The sequence below is a fragment of the Salvelinus fontinalis genome, chromosome 22, assembly GCF_029448725.1.
Source record: "Salvelinus fontinalis isolate EN_2023a chromosome 22, ASM2944872v1, whole genome shotgun sequence".
Taxonomy (NCBI): Eukaryota; Metazoa; Chordata; class Actinopteri; order Salmoniformes; family Salmonidae; genus Salvelinus; species Salvelinus fontinalis.
In genome coordinates, this window is record NC_074686.1 from 32,027,840 (window position 1) to 32,046,008 (window position 18,169).

The following is an 18,169-nucleotide window of genomic DNA, read 5'->3' on the forward strand; positions in this document are numbered from 1 at the left end:
CCCCCGTTCCGTTTGCTTAACCCCCGTTCCGTTTGCTTATCCCCCGTTCCGTTTGCTTCCGTTAAAGAAAAGTGTTTCAACAGAATCGGTAGAATAAATACACCCCATATCACACGCAAACACTGTTCACTTTCATAGCAGCCACATACAAACAGCATGATCCCTTTGATCGTTGGATAATTCCTTCTCGCATCTACGCGCTCTCACCTTTTCCATTCACTTGTGGACTTAAATGCACACACAGCTTACATCATTGTCACCATATTAGCTAACATCAAGTCAACATAGCTACTAGAACTAATACATTAGTAACCCAGCTACAATACAATCATGCAGTACAGTGTACAGTTAGCAAGCAGTTTAGCAGTTACACCCATGGGCCCCGGGGGCAATAAATTAATAAAACCAAAAGCTTACCAGAGTTCCAGTATTGGATAGCCATAGCCAGCGAGGTAACATAGCATCCATCCCTGTTTGAGCCAGGTAAACAGGCTAAACTAGACAGCTACATTTGCTAGCTAAGTGAAAAAAATATGAAATATATAGCTCTCTCCTTGTTTCTTTCCCTCTCTTTGAGTCAACTACTCACCACATGTTATGTACTGCAGTGCTAGCTAACTGTAGCTTGTGCTTTGATTGGGTGGACAGCATGTCCAGCATCTCCTGCTATACCATGGTGCTACCCTACAGAGTGCTGTTGAGGCTACTTTAGACCTTCATTGCAAAACGGTGTGTTTTAATCAAGTATTTGTTGATGTGAATATATTTAGCATAGTGTCTATAAATTGACTTTTTGTTTCACTATTTTTATGAAATTCACTGAGGAGGATTGTCCTTCCCTTCCTCCTCTAAGGAGCCTTCACTGACATAATACACACACAAAGACACAAATGCCCAGCACTGGCGACTCCATCCAGTCTTTCAGATCTTATCAGAGCTCCATGATATAGTACAGGAGAACTCCATCCTCTGCTGCTCTGGAGATAATGGAAGAAGCACATTCTCTACCTGGTGCTTTCAGGAAGAGGATGTACTCACACACACACACACAGGGTCCTGGGGGGGTAAGGGCCTAATCCTGTCTAGTAAGGCCTGTTTGGACAGACGGGCGACGGGGCTGCTCCCATTACTGGCAAACACAATTTAATTTTGAACCCTGTCTCTGTCTGATAACAGCATAGCTCTTCTGCCTGGCCGGCAGGATGTCACTAGTGTTTACCCTTCGAGAGACAGAGCAAGCCTCTGACGTACACATGCACACATGTGCACGCGCACACACACACCATCACACTCACAATATATCTCTCTCTCTCTCTCTCACACACACACACAGACACACACACTGCTCCAGATGGATGGATCACAGCGATATATAATGGATTATGTTTTTGGGGGTCTGAGGTGTGACAGGTTCGATGCATTATGCATTAGCTGACTTTGTTGAGTGATGCATGTCAGGTCAAACCATGTATCTTTGTTGGGTGATGCATGTCAGGTCATAACCGCTACAACCGTTTACAATTGGCTCATTCATCCCCCTCCTCTCCCCTGTAACTATTCCCCAGGTCGTTGCTGCAAATGAGAACGTGTTCTCAGTCAACTTACCTGGTAAAATAACGGTAAAAAAAAAAAAAAAAAAAAAAAAAAAAAATGTATCTTTGTTGGGTGATATATCTATCCTACCCTGCCTGTCTAAGGTCTTCGAAAGTCAAGTTAACAAACAGATCACTGACCATTTCGAATCCCACCGTACCTTCTCCGCTATGCAATCTGGTTTCCGAGCTGGTCATGGGTGCACCTCAGCCACGCTCAAGGTCCTAAACGATATCATAACCGCCATCAATAAGAGACAATACTGTGCAGCTGTATTCATTGACCTGGCCAAGGCTTTTGACTCTGTCAATCACCACATTATTATCGGCAGACTCAACAGCCTTGGTCTCTCAAATGACTGCCTCGCCTGGTTCACCAACTACTTCTCAGATAGAGTTCAGTGTGTCAAATCGGAGGGCCTGTTGTCCGGACCTCTGGCAGTCTCTACGGGGGTGCCACAGGGTTCAATTCTCGGGCCGACTCTTTTATCTGTATACATCAATGATTTCGCTCTTGCTGCTGGTGATTCACTGTTCCACCTCTACGCAGACAACACCATTCTGTATACTTCTGGCCCTTCTTTGGACACTTAACTAACCTCCAGACGAGCTTCAATGCCATACAACTCTCCTTCCGTGGCCTCCAACTGTTCTTAAATGTAAGTAAAACTAAATGCATGCTCTTCAACCGATCGCTGCCCCCATCTGCCCACCCGTCCAGCATCACTACTCTGGACGGTTCTGAATATGTGGACAACTACAAATACCTAGGTGTCTGGTTAGACTGTAAACTCTCCTTCCAGACTCACATTAAGCATCTTCAATCCAAAATTAATTCTAGAATCGGCTTCCTATTTCGCAACAAAGCATCCTTCACTCATGCTGCCAAACATACCCTCGTAAAACGGACTATCCTACTGATCCTTGACTTCGGCGATGTCATTTACAAAATAGCCTCCAACACTCTACTCAGCAAATTGGATGGCACAAAACGGTGCCACCACTGCGACCTGTATGCACTCGTTGGTTGGCCCTCGCTTCATACTCGTCGCCAAACCCACTGGCTCCTTTGCTAGGTAAAGCCCAGCCTTATCTCAGCTCACTGGTCACCATAGCAGCACCCATCCGTAGCACGCGCTCCAGCAGCTATATTTCACTGGTCACCCCCAAAGCCAATTACGCCTTTCCTTCCAGTTCTCTGCTGCCATTGACTGGAACGAACTGCAAAAATCCCTGAAGCTGGAGACTCATATCTCCCTCACTAACTTTAAGCACCAGCTGTCAGAGCAGATCACTGCACCTGTACATAGCCTATCTGTAAATAGCCCATCCAACAACCTCATCCCCATACTGTTATATATTTTGCTCCTTTGCACCCCAGTATCTCTACTTGCACACTCATCTTCTGCACATCTATCACTCCTGTGTTTAATTGCTATATTGTAATTATGTTGCCACAATGGCCCATTTATTGCCTTACTTCGCTTATCCTACCTCATTTGCACACACTGTATATAGACTTTTTCTATTGTATTATTTACTGTATGTTTGTTTATTACATGTGTAACTCTGTGTTGTTGTTTGTGTCGCACTGCTTTGCTTTATCTTGGCCAGGTCGCAGTTGTAAATGAGAACTTGTTCTCAACTAGCCTTCCTGGTTAAATAGAGTTGAAATAAATAAAATTAAATAAAAAGGTCAAACCATGCATCTTTGTTGGGTGATGCATGTCAGGTCAAACCAAGTTGTATCTAAATGCAATACCGAGATTCCTGTTAACATATTATCAAGGTATGTACAGTGGCTTGCGAAAGTATTCACCCCCCTTGGCATTTTTCATACACTGCTCAAAAAAATAAAGGGAACACTTAAACAACACAATGTAACTCCAAGTCAATCACACTTCTGTGAAATCAAACTGTCCACTTAGGAAGCAACACTGATTGACAATAAATTTCACATGCTGTTGTGCAAATGGAATAGACAAAAGGTGGAAATTATAGGCAATTAGCAAGACACCCCCAAAAAAGGAGTGATTCTGCAGGTGGTGATCACAGACCACTTCTCAGTTCCTATGCTTCCTGGCTGATGTTTTGGTCACTTTTGAATGCTGGCGGTGCTCTCACTCTAGTGGTAGCATGAGACGGAGTCTACAACCCACACAAGTGGCTCAGGTAGTGCAGTTCATCCAGGATGGCACATCAATGCGAGCTGTGGCAAAAAGGTTTGCTGTGTCTGTCAGCGTAGTGTCCAGAGCATGGAGGCGCTACCAGGAGAAAGGCCAGTACATCAGGAGACGTGGAGGAGGCCGTAGGAGGGCAACAACCCAGCAGCAGGACCGCCACCTCCGCCTTTGTGCAAGGAGGTGCACTGCCAGCGCCCTGCAAAATGACCTCCAGCAGGCCACAAATGTGCATCACTCCTTTTTTGGGGGTGTCTTGCTAATTGCCTATAATTTACACCTTTTGTCTATTCCATTTGCACAACAGCATGTGAAATTTATTGTCAATCAGTGTTGCTTCCTAAGTGGACAGTTTGATTTCACAGAAGTGTGATTGACTTGGCGTTACATTGTGTTGTTTAAGTGTTCCCTTTATTTTTTTGAGCAGTGTATTTTGTTGCCTTACAACCTGGAATTAAAATAGATATGTTGGGGGTTTGTACCATTTTTGAGATACACAACATGCCTACCACTTTGTAGATGCAAGAAATAAGAAGAAAAAAATGAAAACTTGAGCGTACGTAACTATTCACCCCCCCAAAGTCAATACTTTGTAGAGCCACCTTTTGCAGCATTTACAGTTGCAAGTCTCTTGGGGTATGTCTCTATAAGCTTGGCACATCTAGCCACTGGGATTTTTGCCCATTCTTCAAGGGCTAAACTGCTCCAGCTCCTTCAAGTTGGATGGGTTTAAGTCATACCACAGATTTTCAATTGGATTGAGGTCTGGGCTTTGCATTGGATATTCCAAGACATTTAAATGTTTCCCCTTAAACCACTCAAGTGTTGCTTTAGCAGTATGTTTAGGGTCATTGTCCTGCTGGAAGGTGAAACAGGTTTCTCTCAAGAATTTCCCTGTATTTAGCGCCATCCATCATTCCTTCAATTCTGACCAGTTTCCCAGTCCCTACCGATGAAAAACATCCCCACAGCATGATGCTGCCACCACCATGCTTCACTGTGGGGATGGTGTTCTCAGGGTGATGGGAGGTGCTGTGTTTGCGCCAACATAGCGTTTTCCTTGATGGCCAAAAAGCTAAATTTTAGTCTCATCTAAGCAGAGTACCTTCTTCCATATGTTTGGGGAGTCTCCCACATGCCTTTTGGTGAACACAAAACGTGTTTGCTTATTTTTTTCTTTAAGCAATGGCTTTTTTCTGGCCACTCTTCTGTAAAGCCCAGCTCTGTGGAGTGTATGGCTTAAAGTGGTTCTATGGACAGATACCCCAATCTCCGCTGTGGAGCTTTGCAGCTCCAGGGTTATCTTTGGTCTCTTTGTTGCCTCTCTGATTAATCCCGTCCTTGCCTAGTCTGTGGGTTTTGGTGGGCGGCCCTCTCTTGGCAGATTTGTTGTGGTGCCATATTCTTTGCATTTTTTAATAATGAATTTAACGGTGCTATGTGGGATGTTCAAAGTTTCTGATATTTTTTTATAACCCAACCCTGAGCTGTACTTCTCCACAACTTTGTCCCTGACCTGTTTGGAGAGCTCCTTGGTCTTCATGGTGCCGCTTGCTTGGTGGGGGCCCTTGCTTAGTGATGTTGCAGACACCTTTCAGAACAGGTGTATATATACTGAAATCATGTGACAGATCATGTGACACTTAGATTGCACACAGGTGGACTTTATTTAACTAATTATGTGACTTCTGGAGGTAATTAGTTGCACCAGATCTTATTTAGGGGCTTCATAGTAAAGGGGGTGAATACATATGCACGCAACACTTTTAAATTTTTTAGAATATTTTGAAACAGGTTATTTTTTAAATTTCACTTCCCCAATTTCACTTCCCCAACTTCCCCAGTTTTGTTCCCCGGACATTTCACCAGCGAATTTCTTTGGTTTATAGATTGTGCCTCTTTTCTCATTGTTAAAAAAAAAAAATCACTTCCTGATAGTTTTTGCCTCTTAGACATGGTAGCAAATTGTTTCAAATCTCTAGATTACTTTTAGCTAAAATGATATCCACAAGTAGTAGCTAGCTAACGTTAACATGCTAGGTTAGGCTATTGCCTTAAATCACTAATCGTCTTCGTCACACACAATCATTAATTTTTATGAATATTTCTCAATTGGATAAACTCATAAAAACACACACATCGCCATAGCTACCAAGAATAGTGGGAGTGAACTTCAAGAGAAGCGGGAATGGGATGGGAGCGGGAACTGCAGCAACGCAATGATCTGGTGGCTTGGGTCCGGCGGCGGTGTAGTAGCTGATCAGGGGCACAGGAGTGCGGCAGCCAATTGTCAAAATGCCGCCTCATTTAAGTGCTGCCATAGGCGACGGCCTAATCTTGCCTAATGGGAGGGCCTGCCCTGCGTACAACTATAGTTTTCCGTCACAGAAAATGTTGCACATTAGTGCAACACCAAATAGCTTCATTTTCATGAACAGAAGGTGAACGCTATTAGTTTTTTTTGTGCAAAAACAGTGCATGGCCATCATATTTCTATTTATCATGGAAAGAATGTAGCCAGCTACATTTCCTAATGTTTTGCTTAAAGTTCATCTGGAATTTTACCGGAGAAAAGTAGGCTGGCTAGTGGCTACACACGGAGAAAAGTAACTGAGAAAAACCTACACATCAGCCAGAGCGCCGTCTGCTGATAGAATGCCTGTTCGTGAATTTTGCAACTGAAGCACAAAGTTAGTATGATGCCAAGCAGAAATTACAATAAGAAGCATTTTAGATATGCGTTTAAGAAACGCAGCATGAGATTTATTACGTGTATTATGTTTTTCCTGCATAAAATGAATTGTGCTTTAACGCGACCCCTACTGAACTAATAAGGTGACGGGGCATAATATTATGTAAGCTTTGTACCGTGTTTAAGAACTCAACGCCCTTTGGATGAGTTATATGTACAGCTACCACTGCTATATTTTGATTTCCTTGCATTTTTCTCCTCGGTTCTCTGCCCGCTCCTCCCCCATCTTCTCCGAGCAGAGCAGGCAGGCCCGTTGCCCTAGTGACTCCAGACCCACAGCGTGTGCACATTCCGCTTCAGAGCAGACAAGCATGCATCACAACTTTGTTAATTTGCACAATGTCTGTCTGTCGTTCACACTCGATTGTAAATGTCCAGATTCACCAAAAATTACACCGTAGCTCCTACCTATGTGTTATGTAAAAAACAAAAAAAACATGTTCTCAGTTGAAGCTGACGTTTCTCATCGAGTAGTATCTCAAAATTATAACGGAAATATAACCACCAAATCACCTAGTCATTTCCGATAAAAAAAACATATCAACAAAATAGACTGGCCAATCGATGATACGAATCATGGATGCTATACTAGGCAATCTGTTTGCATATTTAGCTAGCAGCCTCCAAAGAAATTCGCTATTACTTGTGCTAATTTTGTTAGCATTCTTGTAACAGATGCCCAATGTGTTTTTTGGCGTCCCCATGTGTACTAAGCCGGTAATACCGCAAATGCCGGAATGAGAGGCCGATATGACAATATAAAAAACACATGTCATTAAGTAACACACACACATAACATTTACTCCGTCACTTTTGCAGAGAAATCCCAGGTCAACCCTTACCCACATTGTGTGTTCCAGTGTGAGCCGTAAAGGGGATTGGGGTAAATCACTTTGATTAGATTGGTATCTCAAGCACCACCCAGCCTCAGGTCCATAGTGATAACTCCTGAGACATGGATGCATGACCATCAATCCTCCTTCCCTCGCTCCATCTCTCCCCCGTCACCAGACGAATGGGACACAATTCCACTTCCTGTCACAATGACCTTTTCCTGTTTCTACAGACAGGTCCTCTATGTTGTTGAAGTCAGTCAGTCATGACAAGCTGGTCTACTGAACACTTTGGCTTGAAAGCGTGTAAAGTGAATGTGATGGCCATCACTTGTATGACGAGGCCCACATTGAGTCGGTGTAATAATTTGCTTTGCTGCCTCGTTCTGTATCTAGAACCCCATTGACACAGACATCAATGTAGCATCTCTCAAGACCTGGTTCGGGCAGAAAGCTGTTGCCATCTTTGAATTCTGTGTTTAATATTTGATGTTTAAGTGAGAGCTGTTATGTGTAATGTGTGGGAGTCAGTGGTAGTTACTGTAATAGTGTTCCTGATCTTCCCATCTAGTTATTGTAATAGTGTTCCTGATCTTCCTTCCCAGCTGTAGTTACTGTAATAGTGTTCCTGAGCTTCCCAGCTGTAGTTACTGTAATAGTGTTCCTGAGCTTCCCAGCTGTAGTTACTGTAATAGTGTTCCTGAGCTTCCCAGCTGTAGTTACTGTAATAGTGTTCCTGATCTTCCCAGCTGTAGTTACTGTAATAGTGTTCCTGAGCTTCCCAGCTGTAGTTACTGTAATAGTGTTCCTGAGCTTCCCAGCTGTAGTTACTGTAATAGTGTTCCTGATTTTCCCAGGTGCTACTAACCTTGGAGCAGCTGGAGAGAGTGAGCACCTTCCAGGAGTTTGTCCAGATCTTCAGCCAGTTTGGGAACCAGATGGTGGAGTTCGCCCACCTGACCGGGGACAGACAGAATGTGAGTACCATCCCTCTCTGAAAGGGTATTGGTCAAGCCACTCTTCTTCCCCCTCCAGCTCTCACACTGTTAGAGAGAGCACTAGAACAGTCTGCAGCACCCAGCCTCACCCTACTAGAATCTGAAGTCAAATGTCTATTGTTTGCTGATGATCTGGTGCTTCTGTCCCCAACCATGGAGGGCCTACAGCAGCATCTAGATCTTCTGCACAGATTCTGTCAGACCTGGGCCCTGACAGTAAATCTCAGTAAGACAAAAATAATGGTGTTCCAAAAAAAGGTAAAGTTGGTAGGACCACAAATACAATTTCCAGGGGCCTTCTATGCCATCAAAAGCAACATAACATTTGACATACCAATTAGGATCTGTGTAAAAATACTTGAATCAGTTATAGAACCCATTGCCCTTTATGGTCGTGCGGTCTGGTGTCCGCTCACCAACCAAGAATTCACCAAATGGGACAAACACCAAATTGAGACTCTGCATGCACAATTCTGCAAAATATCCTCTGTGTACAACAACGTAAAACACCAAATAATGCATGCAGAGCAGAATTATGCCCGATACCCGCTAATGATCAAAATCCAGAAATGAACCGTTAAATTCTACAACCACTTAAAAGGAAGCAACACAATTAGACCCAACCAAATCATGAGAAAACAAAAAGATAATTACTTGACACATCGGAAATAATTAACAAAAAAACTGAGCAAACTAGAATGCTATTTGGCCCTAAACAGAGAGTACACAATGGCAGAACACCTGACCACTGTGACTGACCCAAAATGAAGGAAAGCTTTGACGATGTACACTCAGTGAGCATAGCCTTGCTATTGAGAAAGGCCGCCTTAGGCAGACCTGGCTCTCGAGAGATGACAGGCTATGTGCACACTGCCCACAAAATGAGGTGGATACTAACCTCCTGCCAAATGTATGACCATATTAGAGAAACACATTTCCCTCAGATTATACAGACCCACAAAGAACTCAAAAACAAATCCAATTTTAATAAACTCCCATATCCATACCACAGTGTTCCATCACAGCAGCCAGATGTACGATCTGTTGCCACAAGAAAAAGGCAACCAGTGAAGAACAAACACCATTGTAAATACAACCTATATTCATGTTGATTTATTTTCCCCTTTGTACTTGAACTATTTGCACATCGTTACAACACTGTACATAGCCATGACATTTTGAAATGTCTTTATTCTTTTGGAACTTGTGTGAGTGTAATATTTACTGTTCACTTTGTTTGATTGTTTATTTCACTTTTGTTTATCCATTTCACTTGCTTTGGCAATGTAAACATATGTTTCCCATGCCAGTAAAGCCCCTTGAATTGAATTGAGAGAGAGACTATAAAGATCTAAAAGCCATGGTCTTTCCAGCTTGTAAAAAGAGGCTCCTGTCTTAATGAATCAAGTGAGTGTCTGTGGGTGTGGGAGAGAGAACTGTACAGTGCCGTGAGCCCTGTTGGCTCCACATCCACTCAGACTACGAGATGACACAGATAGCAGGGTATGTATGACGAGCCCCTGCTGTCCTCACACACGTGCATATACACACACTCCAGGGCCTCTGCACCAGCAGGGATAGTGTAGGTGTGTTTAGACAGGCGGCAGCACCAATGCGTGGGTCAAATCTGACTCACATCTCAAAGGAGTGATTACGTCATCAAAACAAAACGTGCCTCAAACAAACCCTCTGGAGGCCAAATTAAGTTGTAAAAACATCATACTGTACATACATCTTTGTATCATACGTTTTCAAGAAATAATGATGCCAGAAAGTTATAACTCTGGTGTTCCCTGTAGTGCCAGCGTCTGCTAATCCTGCTTTGAGTCATACACAGTCTCTATGTACGTGTTCAAATTGGCATCCTATTCCATATATAGTGCACTACTTTTGACCAGGGCCCATAAGGTCAAAAGGTGTGCACTACACAGGGAATGGGTTGTTATTCTGGATACAGACTGCACTAGCTAGCTGATGAAAAGTGAATCGTCATGATATAGAGATGAAAATATTCAGCTTCCCCTCTTTTTGTTTAACAAACATACCACGTCTTTGTCTCTGTCTGGAAATCTACTGAGACTAACCGAGTAAAGAGCAGGGGAATATATACTGAACAAAAATATAAAACGCAACATGCAACAATTTCATAGATTTTACTGATTTACAGTTCATATGAGTAAATTCATTAGGCCTTAATCTATGGATTTCACATGACTGGAAATAAAGATATGCATCTGTTGGTCACAGAAACCTTAAAAAATATTAGGGGCATGAATCAGAAAACCAGTCATTGTCTGGTGTGACCACCATTTGACTCATGCAGCGCCACACATGTCCTTCGCATAGAGTTGATCAGGCTGTTGAGTGTCAAACAAACCCTCTAGCGACCAAATTAAGTTGTATGTACAGTAAGATGTTTTTACATCTTTGTACAGTCGTGTCAAAAAGTTTTGAGAATGACACAAATATACATTTTCACAAAGTTTGCTGCTTCAGTGTCTTTCAGATATTTTTGTCAGATGTTACTATGGAAAACTGAAGTATAATTACAAGCATTTCATAAGTGTCAAAGGCTTTTATTGACAATTACATTAAGTTAATGCAAAGTGTCAATATTTGCAGTGTTGACCCTTCTTTTTCAAGACCTCTGCAATCCGCCCTGGCATGCTGTCAATTAACTTCTGGGCCACATCCTGACTGGTGGCAGCCCGTTCTTGCATAATCAATGCTTGGAGTTTGTCAGAATTTGTGGGTTTTTGTTTGTCCACCCGCCTCTTGAGGATTGACCACAAGTTCTCAATGGGATTAAGGTCTGGGGAGTTTCCTGGCCATGGACCCAAAATATCGATGTTTTGTTCCCCGAGCCATTTAGGTATCACTTTTGCCTTATTTAAAGGTGCTCCATCATGCTGGAAAAGGCATTGTTCGTCACCAAACTGTTCCTGGATGGTTGGAGAAGTTGCTCTCGGAGGATGTGTTGGTACCATTCTTTATTCATGGCTGTGTTCGTAGGCAAATTTGTGAGTGAGCCCACTCCCTTGGCTGAGAAGCAACCCCACACATGAACGGTCTCAGGATGCTTAACTGTTGGCATGACACAGGACTGATGGTAGCGCTCACCTTGTCTTCTTCGGACAAGCTTTTTTCCAGATGCCCCAAACAATCGGGAAAGGGGATTCATCAGAGAAAATGACTTTACCCCACATCTCAGCAGTCCAATCCCTGTACCTTTTGCAGAATATCAGTCTGTCCCTGATGTTTTTCCTGGAGAGAAGTGGCTTCTTTACTGTCCTTCTTTACATCAGGCCATCCTCCAAGTCTTTGCCTCACTGTGCGTGCAGATCACATCTGCCTGCTGCCATTCCTGAGCAAGCTCTGTACTGGTGGTGCCCCGATCCCGCAGCTGAATCAACTTTAGGAGACGGTCCTGGCGCTTGCTGGACTTTCTTGGGCGCCCTGAAGCCTTCTTCACAACAATTGAACCGCTCTCCTTGAAGTTCTTGATGATCCGATAAATGGTTGATTTAGGTGCAATCTTACTGGCAGCAATATCCTTGCCTTTGAAGCCCTTTTTATTGCAAAGCAATGATGACGGCACATGTTTCCTTGCAGGTAACCATGGCTGACAGAGGAAGAACAATGATTCCAAGCACCACCCTCCTTTTGAAGCTTCCAGTCTGTTATTCGACCTCAACCAGCATGACAGAGTGATCTCCAGCCTTGTCCTCGTCAACACTCACACCTGTGTTAACGAGAGAATCACTGACAATGATGTCAGTTGGTCCTTTTGTGGCAGGGCTGAAATGCAGTGGAAATGTTTTTGGGGGATTCAGTTAATTTGCATGGCAAAGGGGGACTTTACAATTAATTGCCATTCATCTGATCACTCTTCATAACATTCTGGAGTAAATGCAAATTGCCATCATACAAACTGAGGCAGCAGACTTTGTGAAAATGTATATTTGTGTCATTCTCAAAAATTTTGCCCACGACTGTATGTACACATTTTCAAGAAATAATGATGCCAGAAAGTTAACTTCCCTGTGGAATGTTGTCCCACCCCTCTTCAATGTCTGTGCGAAGTTGCCGGATATTGGCGGAAACTGGAACACGCTGTCGTACGCATCCAAAACATGCTCAGTGGGTGGTGACATGTCTGGTGAGCAGTGGCAATTTTAGCATGTAAATCTTGGTGGGGCAATGGGGCAAAATGGGGGGAGGGGTGGGGGGGGGGGTTAATTACTTAAAAATCATACCTTGTGATTTTCTGGATTTTTGTTTTAGATTCCGTCTCTCACAGTTGAAGTGTACCTATGATAAAAAAATTACAGACCTCTACATGCTTTGTAAGTAGGAAAACCTGCAAAATCGTCAGTGTATCAAATACTTGTTCTCCCCACTGTACATATAATATATTTTCTTTTACATTGTTTGCAAACTGATGTGACACTTATTATTACTAAAATAACATGCAAAACAGACAAAAAAAATGTGGGGCTCAAAACAGGCCCTGAATGACAGATCGCCACTTCCTGTGAGTATTGTAAAGGTTTTGACTTGAGGTTATTGTTCGTAGGGGTGCCAGGTAGGGCGTGCCAACCAGAGAAAATATTGATTTCTCCTTTTTGTTTGGGAGGGAATGAGTCCCGTCTGGTCTGTCTACACCAATACAAAAAGGAGTCCTTTTTGTAAAAGTCATAAACCCTTAGGGCATTGGAAATAACTTTTAAAAAACTGTTTTGCGTGGGTTGTATTACCAACATAAATGATCACACACATAATAATATAACAAGCAATGAGCTCTAGTTCCTGAAGACAAGTCCCGTCCCTCGGGCCTAAAAGAGTCCAGCCCGGTAACTCAAATGACCTCAGTCACGTAATGTTTGTCTGTTCATAAAAGTGTCGCGTAAACGTCATTCTCAATCATACAATTAAAATATCAAACCTCAGTAGTCTTCAACTACAACTGACCATAAATCACACTCAAACAAATTAAATACCATATGCAAAATAGTTGTAGTCAGACAATCCAATCCGCCAACAGATCTCCAGCGGAGAAAGGCCACGACAAAACAGCGGAGACAAACTGAGATGTGTAGTCCAAAGGAAAAATTGAGTGGATCCAATCCTGGTTAAACTTGAGACAAGACAGACTTTTAAATACAACACAACAAATGGCTTAAAGAAGCTTCTGAACTGAGGGTTGAACACATCCTCATTCGCACAGCCATCGCCATCCTCTTTGCCGCAGCTGATGCTGGCTATTTGATTGGGAATTAAAGGGGAAGCGCCCTATTGAAGGAGAAGCACAGACGGTTCAGACAACTTCAGGGCCTTCACAGTATGCAGGCCATGGAAGAACTGGGACATTTTCAGCTTCCAGAAAATGTGTACAGATCATGCTGAAACATGTAGTGGCGGTGGATGAAAGGCATGACAATGGGCCTCCAGGATCTCATCACTTTATCTCTGTGCATTCCCTCACCCTCCATTTGGCAAATTGACCATAATTCTTTCCTCCTGATTCCTGCTTACAAGCAAAAACTAAAGCAGGAAGTACCAGTGACTCGCTCATTACGGAAGTGGTCAGATGACGCGGATGCTAAGCTACAGGGCTGTTTTGCACAGACTGGAATATGTTCCAGGATTCATCCAATGGCATTGAGGAGTATACCACCTCAGTCACCGGTTTCATCAATAAGTGCATAGATGACATCGTTCCCAAAGTGACCATATGTACATATCCCAACCAGAAGCCATGGATTACAGGCAACATCCGCACCGAGCTAAAGGCTAGAGCTGACGAATTTGAAGGAGCGGGACACTAACCTAAAAGCTTATAAGAAATCCCGCTATGCCCTCTGACGAACCATCAAACAGGCAGTTGTCAATACAGGACTAAGATTGAATCATACACCGGCTCTGACGGTCGTCGGATGTGGCAGGGCTTGCAAACTATTATGGACGACAAAGGCAAACCCAGCTACGAGCTGTCCAGTGACGCGAGCCTACCAGATGAACTAAATGCGGTTTTATGCTTGCTTCGAAGCAAGCAACACCAAAGCATGCATGAGAGCACCAGCTGTTCCGGACGACAAGTGTGATCACGCTCTCCGTAGCCGATGTGAGCAAGACCTTTAAGCAGGTCAACATTCACAAGGCTGAGGGGCCAGATGGATTACCAGGAAGTGTACTCAGAGAATGCGCGGACCAACTGGCAAGTGGTTTTCAACCTCTTCTCGAGTCTGTAATAGCTACAGTTGAAGTCGGAAGTTTACATACACCTTAGCCAAATACAATTAAACACAGTTTTTCACAATTCCTGACATTTAATCCTCGTAAAAATTCCCTGTTTTAGGTCAGTTAGGATCACCACTTTATTTCAAGAATGTGAAATGTCAGAATTATAGCAGAGATAATTATTTATTTTTGCTTTTGTTTCTTTCATCACATTCCCATTGTGTCAGAAGTTTACATACACTCAATTAGTATTTGGCAGCATTGCCTTTAAATTGTTTAACTTGGGTCAAACATTTCGGGTAGCCTTCCACAAGCTTCCCACAAATAAGTTGTGTGAATTTTGTCCCATGTAACTGAGTCAGGTTAGTAGGCCTCCTTGCTCGCACACGCTTTTTCAGTTCTGCCCACAAATTTTGTATAGGATTGAGGTCAGGGCTTTGTGATGGCCACTCCAATAACTTGACTTTGTTGTCCTTAAGCCATTTTGCCACAACTTTGGAAGTATGCTTGGGGTCATTGTCCATTTGGAAGACCCATTTGCGACCAAGCTTTAACTTCCTGACTGATGTCTTGAGATGTTGCTTCAATATATCCACATAATTTTCTTCCCTCAGGATGCCATCTATTTTGTGAAGTGCACCAGTCCCTCCTGCAGCAAAGCACCCCCACAACATGATGCTGCCACCCCCGTGTTTCACGGGTTTGGATGGTGTTCTTGCAAGCCTCCCCTTTTTCCTCCAAACATAACAATGGTCATTATGGCCAAACAGTTCTTTTTTTGTTTCATCAGACCAGAGGACATTTCTCCAAAAAGTACGATCTTTGTCCCCATGTGCAGTTGCAAACCGTATTCTGGCTTTTTTTATGGCAGTTTTGGAGCAGTGGCTTCTTCCTTGCTGAGCGGCCTTTCAGCTTATGTTGATATAGGACTCGTTTTACTGTGGATATAGATACTTTTGTACCTGTTTCCTCCAGCATCTTCACAAGGTAATTTGCTGTTGTTCTTTGATTTATTTTCACTTTTCGCACCAACGTACATTCATGTCTCGGAGACAGAGCGGGTCTCCTGCCTGAGCGGTATGACGGCTGTGTGGTCCCATGGTGTTTATACTTGCATACTATTGTTTGTACAGATGAACGTGGTACCTTCAGGCATTTAGAAATTGCTCCCAAGGATGAACCAGACTTGTTGGAGGTCTAATCTGTCTGTAAACAGTTGTTGGAAAAATTACTTGTGTCATGCACAAAGTAGATGGCCTAACTGACTTGCACAACTATAGTTTGTTAACAAGAAATTTCTGGAGTGGTTGAAAAACAAGTTTTAATGACTCCAACCTAAGTGTATGTAAACTTCTGACTTCAACTGTACATGTTTCAAGCAGACCACCATAGTCCCTGTGCCCAAGAAAGCGAAGGTAACATGCCTAAATGTGTACCGACCCGTAGCATGGGTCGGTACACATGGGTCTGTAGCCATGAAGTGCTTTGAAAGGCTGGTCATCAACACCATTATCCCAGAAACCCTGGTCCCACTCCAATTTGCATCCGCCCCAACAGATCCACAGATGACGCAATCTCAATTGCACTCAACGTTGCCCACCTGGACAAAAGGAACACCTATGTGAGAATGCTATTCATTGACTATGTTCAACATTCAACACCATAGTGCCCACAAGCTCATCACTAAGCTAAGGACCATGGGACTAAACACCTCCCTCTGCAACTGGATCCTGGACTTGCTGACGGGCTGCCCCCAGGTGGTAAGCGGGTTTGGACACATCTGCATTGCTGATCCTTAACATGGGGGCCCCTCAGGGGTGTGTGCTTAGTCCCCTCCTGTACTCCCTGTTCACCCACAACTGCGTGGCCAAGCACGACTTCAACACCACCATTAAGTTTGCTGACGACACAACGGTGGTAGGCCTGATCACCGACAACGATGAGACATCCTATAGAGACGAGGTCAGAGACCTGGCAGTGTGCTGCCAGGACAACAACCTCTCACTCAACGGCAAGTGGTACTGGAGCACCAAGTCTAGGTCTAAAAGGCTCCTTTACTAGCTTCTACCCCCAAGCAATAAGACAATTAATCAAGTGGCCACCCAGACAATTTGCATTGCCCCCCCCCCCCCCCCCTACCTACATGTACAAATTGCGTCGACTAACCAATACCTCCGTACATTGACTCGGTACCGGTATCTATGCCTGCCCATACCATAACCCCACCACCACCATGGGGCACACTGTTCACAACGTTGACATCAGCAAACCACTTACCCACATGACGCCGTACACGCTGTCTCCAATCTGCCCGGTACAGTTGAAAACGGGATTCATCTGTGAAGAGCACACTTCTCCAGCATGCCAGTGGCCATTGAAGGTGAGCATTTGCCCACTGAAGTCAATTACGATGCTGAACTGCAGTCTGGTCAAGACCCTGGTGAGGACGACGAGCACACAGATGATCTTCCCTGAGACGTTTTTTACAGTTTGTGCAAACCTACAGTTTCAGCAGTTGTCCTGTTAGCTGGTCTCAGATTATCCCGCAGGTGAAGAAGACAGATGTGGAGGTCCTGGGCTGTCCTGGTTACAGGTGGTCTGTGGGTGTGAGGCCGGTTGGATGTACTGCCAAATTCTCTAAAACAAAGTTTTAGGTCGCTTATGGTAGAGAAGTGAACATTCAATTCTCTGGCAACAGCTCTGGTGGACATTCTTGCAGTCATCATGCCAATTGCACGCTCCCTCAAAACGTGAGACATCGGTTGCATTTGGTTGTGTGACAAAACTTTAGAGTGGCCTTTTATTGCCCCCAGCACAAGGTGCACCTGTGTACTGATCATGCTGTTTAATCAGCTTCTCGATATGCCAAACCTGTCAGCTGGATGGATTATAATGACAAAGGAGAAATGCTCACTGTTATGAATGATAAACAAGGTTCTTGTGCGTATGGAAAATTTCAGGGCTCTTTAAGTTTCAGCTCATGAAACATGGGACCAACACTTTACATGTTACGTTTATATTGTTGTTCTGCATAATAACACATCACATCTCCTTTGAAATCCATGGCTCTGTGCCTGGAGAGAAGTTGATTCCACCTCCTCCTGGAACACACACTAAATGCTTTGTCTTTGAAACACAGAGATGAGCGAGTCAGTGGATGGTATCAGAACACAGAGATGAGCGAGTCAGTGGATGATATCTACTGCATTGAGTCGTGCTTCACCAGGTTCATCTATGAGTAATAACTGATGGCCGGAGAACTAAACCTTAACTAAACTTAGCTCGAGAACTCTTACGGTTCTTCCACATCATACAGATATGCTCTGTGTGCGTTTGAAGTGTGGGGGATGCTTTTTTTTTAATGACGGACCCCTTGCATTAATTGGTCCACTAGTCCAGACCAGAGCCATTTATTTTATTCTTCATTCATGGCTCTGGTCCAGATCCCTGGTAGGTCAAAGCCAGTTCTTCTTGGCAAGACTGAGTTGTGGCTTAAAATGGTTCTGTCTATTTGGTGTCTCACAACTGGCCCACACTCACAAATCAGAGAAGTTTGGGAACCAGCTGAGACTGC

General features: G+C 43.7%; 1 protein-coding gene across 2 annotated transcripts in view; it reads left to right on the forward strand.

The window, feature by feature from the left end:
- LOC129820204 (alpha-catulin-like) overlaps positions 1–18,169 on the forward strand; it is a 141,268-nt gene that overhangs the window by 94,830 nt on the left and 28,269 nt on the right. For both annotated transcript variants that reach the window (XM_055877205.1, XM_055877206.1), the window contains exon 4: positions 8,215–8,334. In XM_055877205.1, coding sequence (XP_055733180.1) covers positions 8,215–8,334 — 120 coding nt within the window. The remainder of the gene's footprint in view (positions 1–8,214; positions 8,335–18,169) is intronic.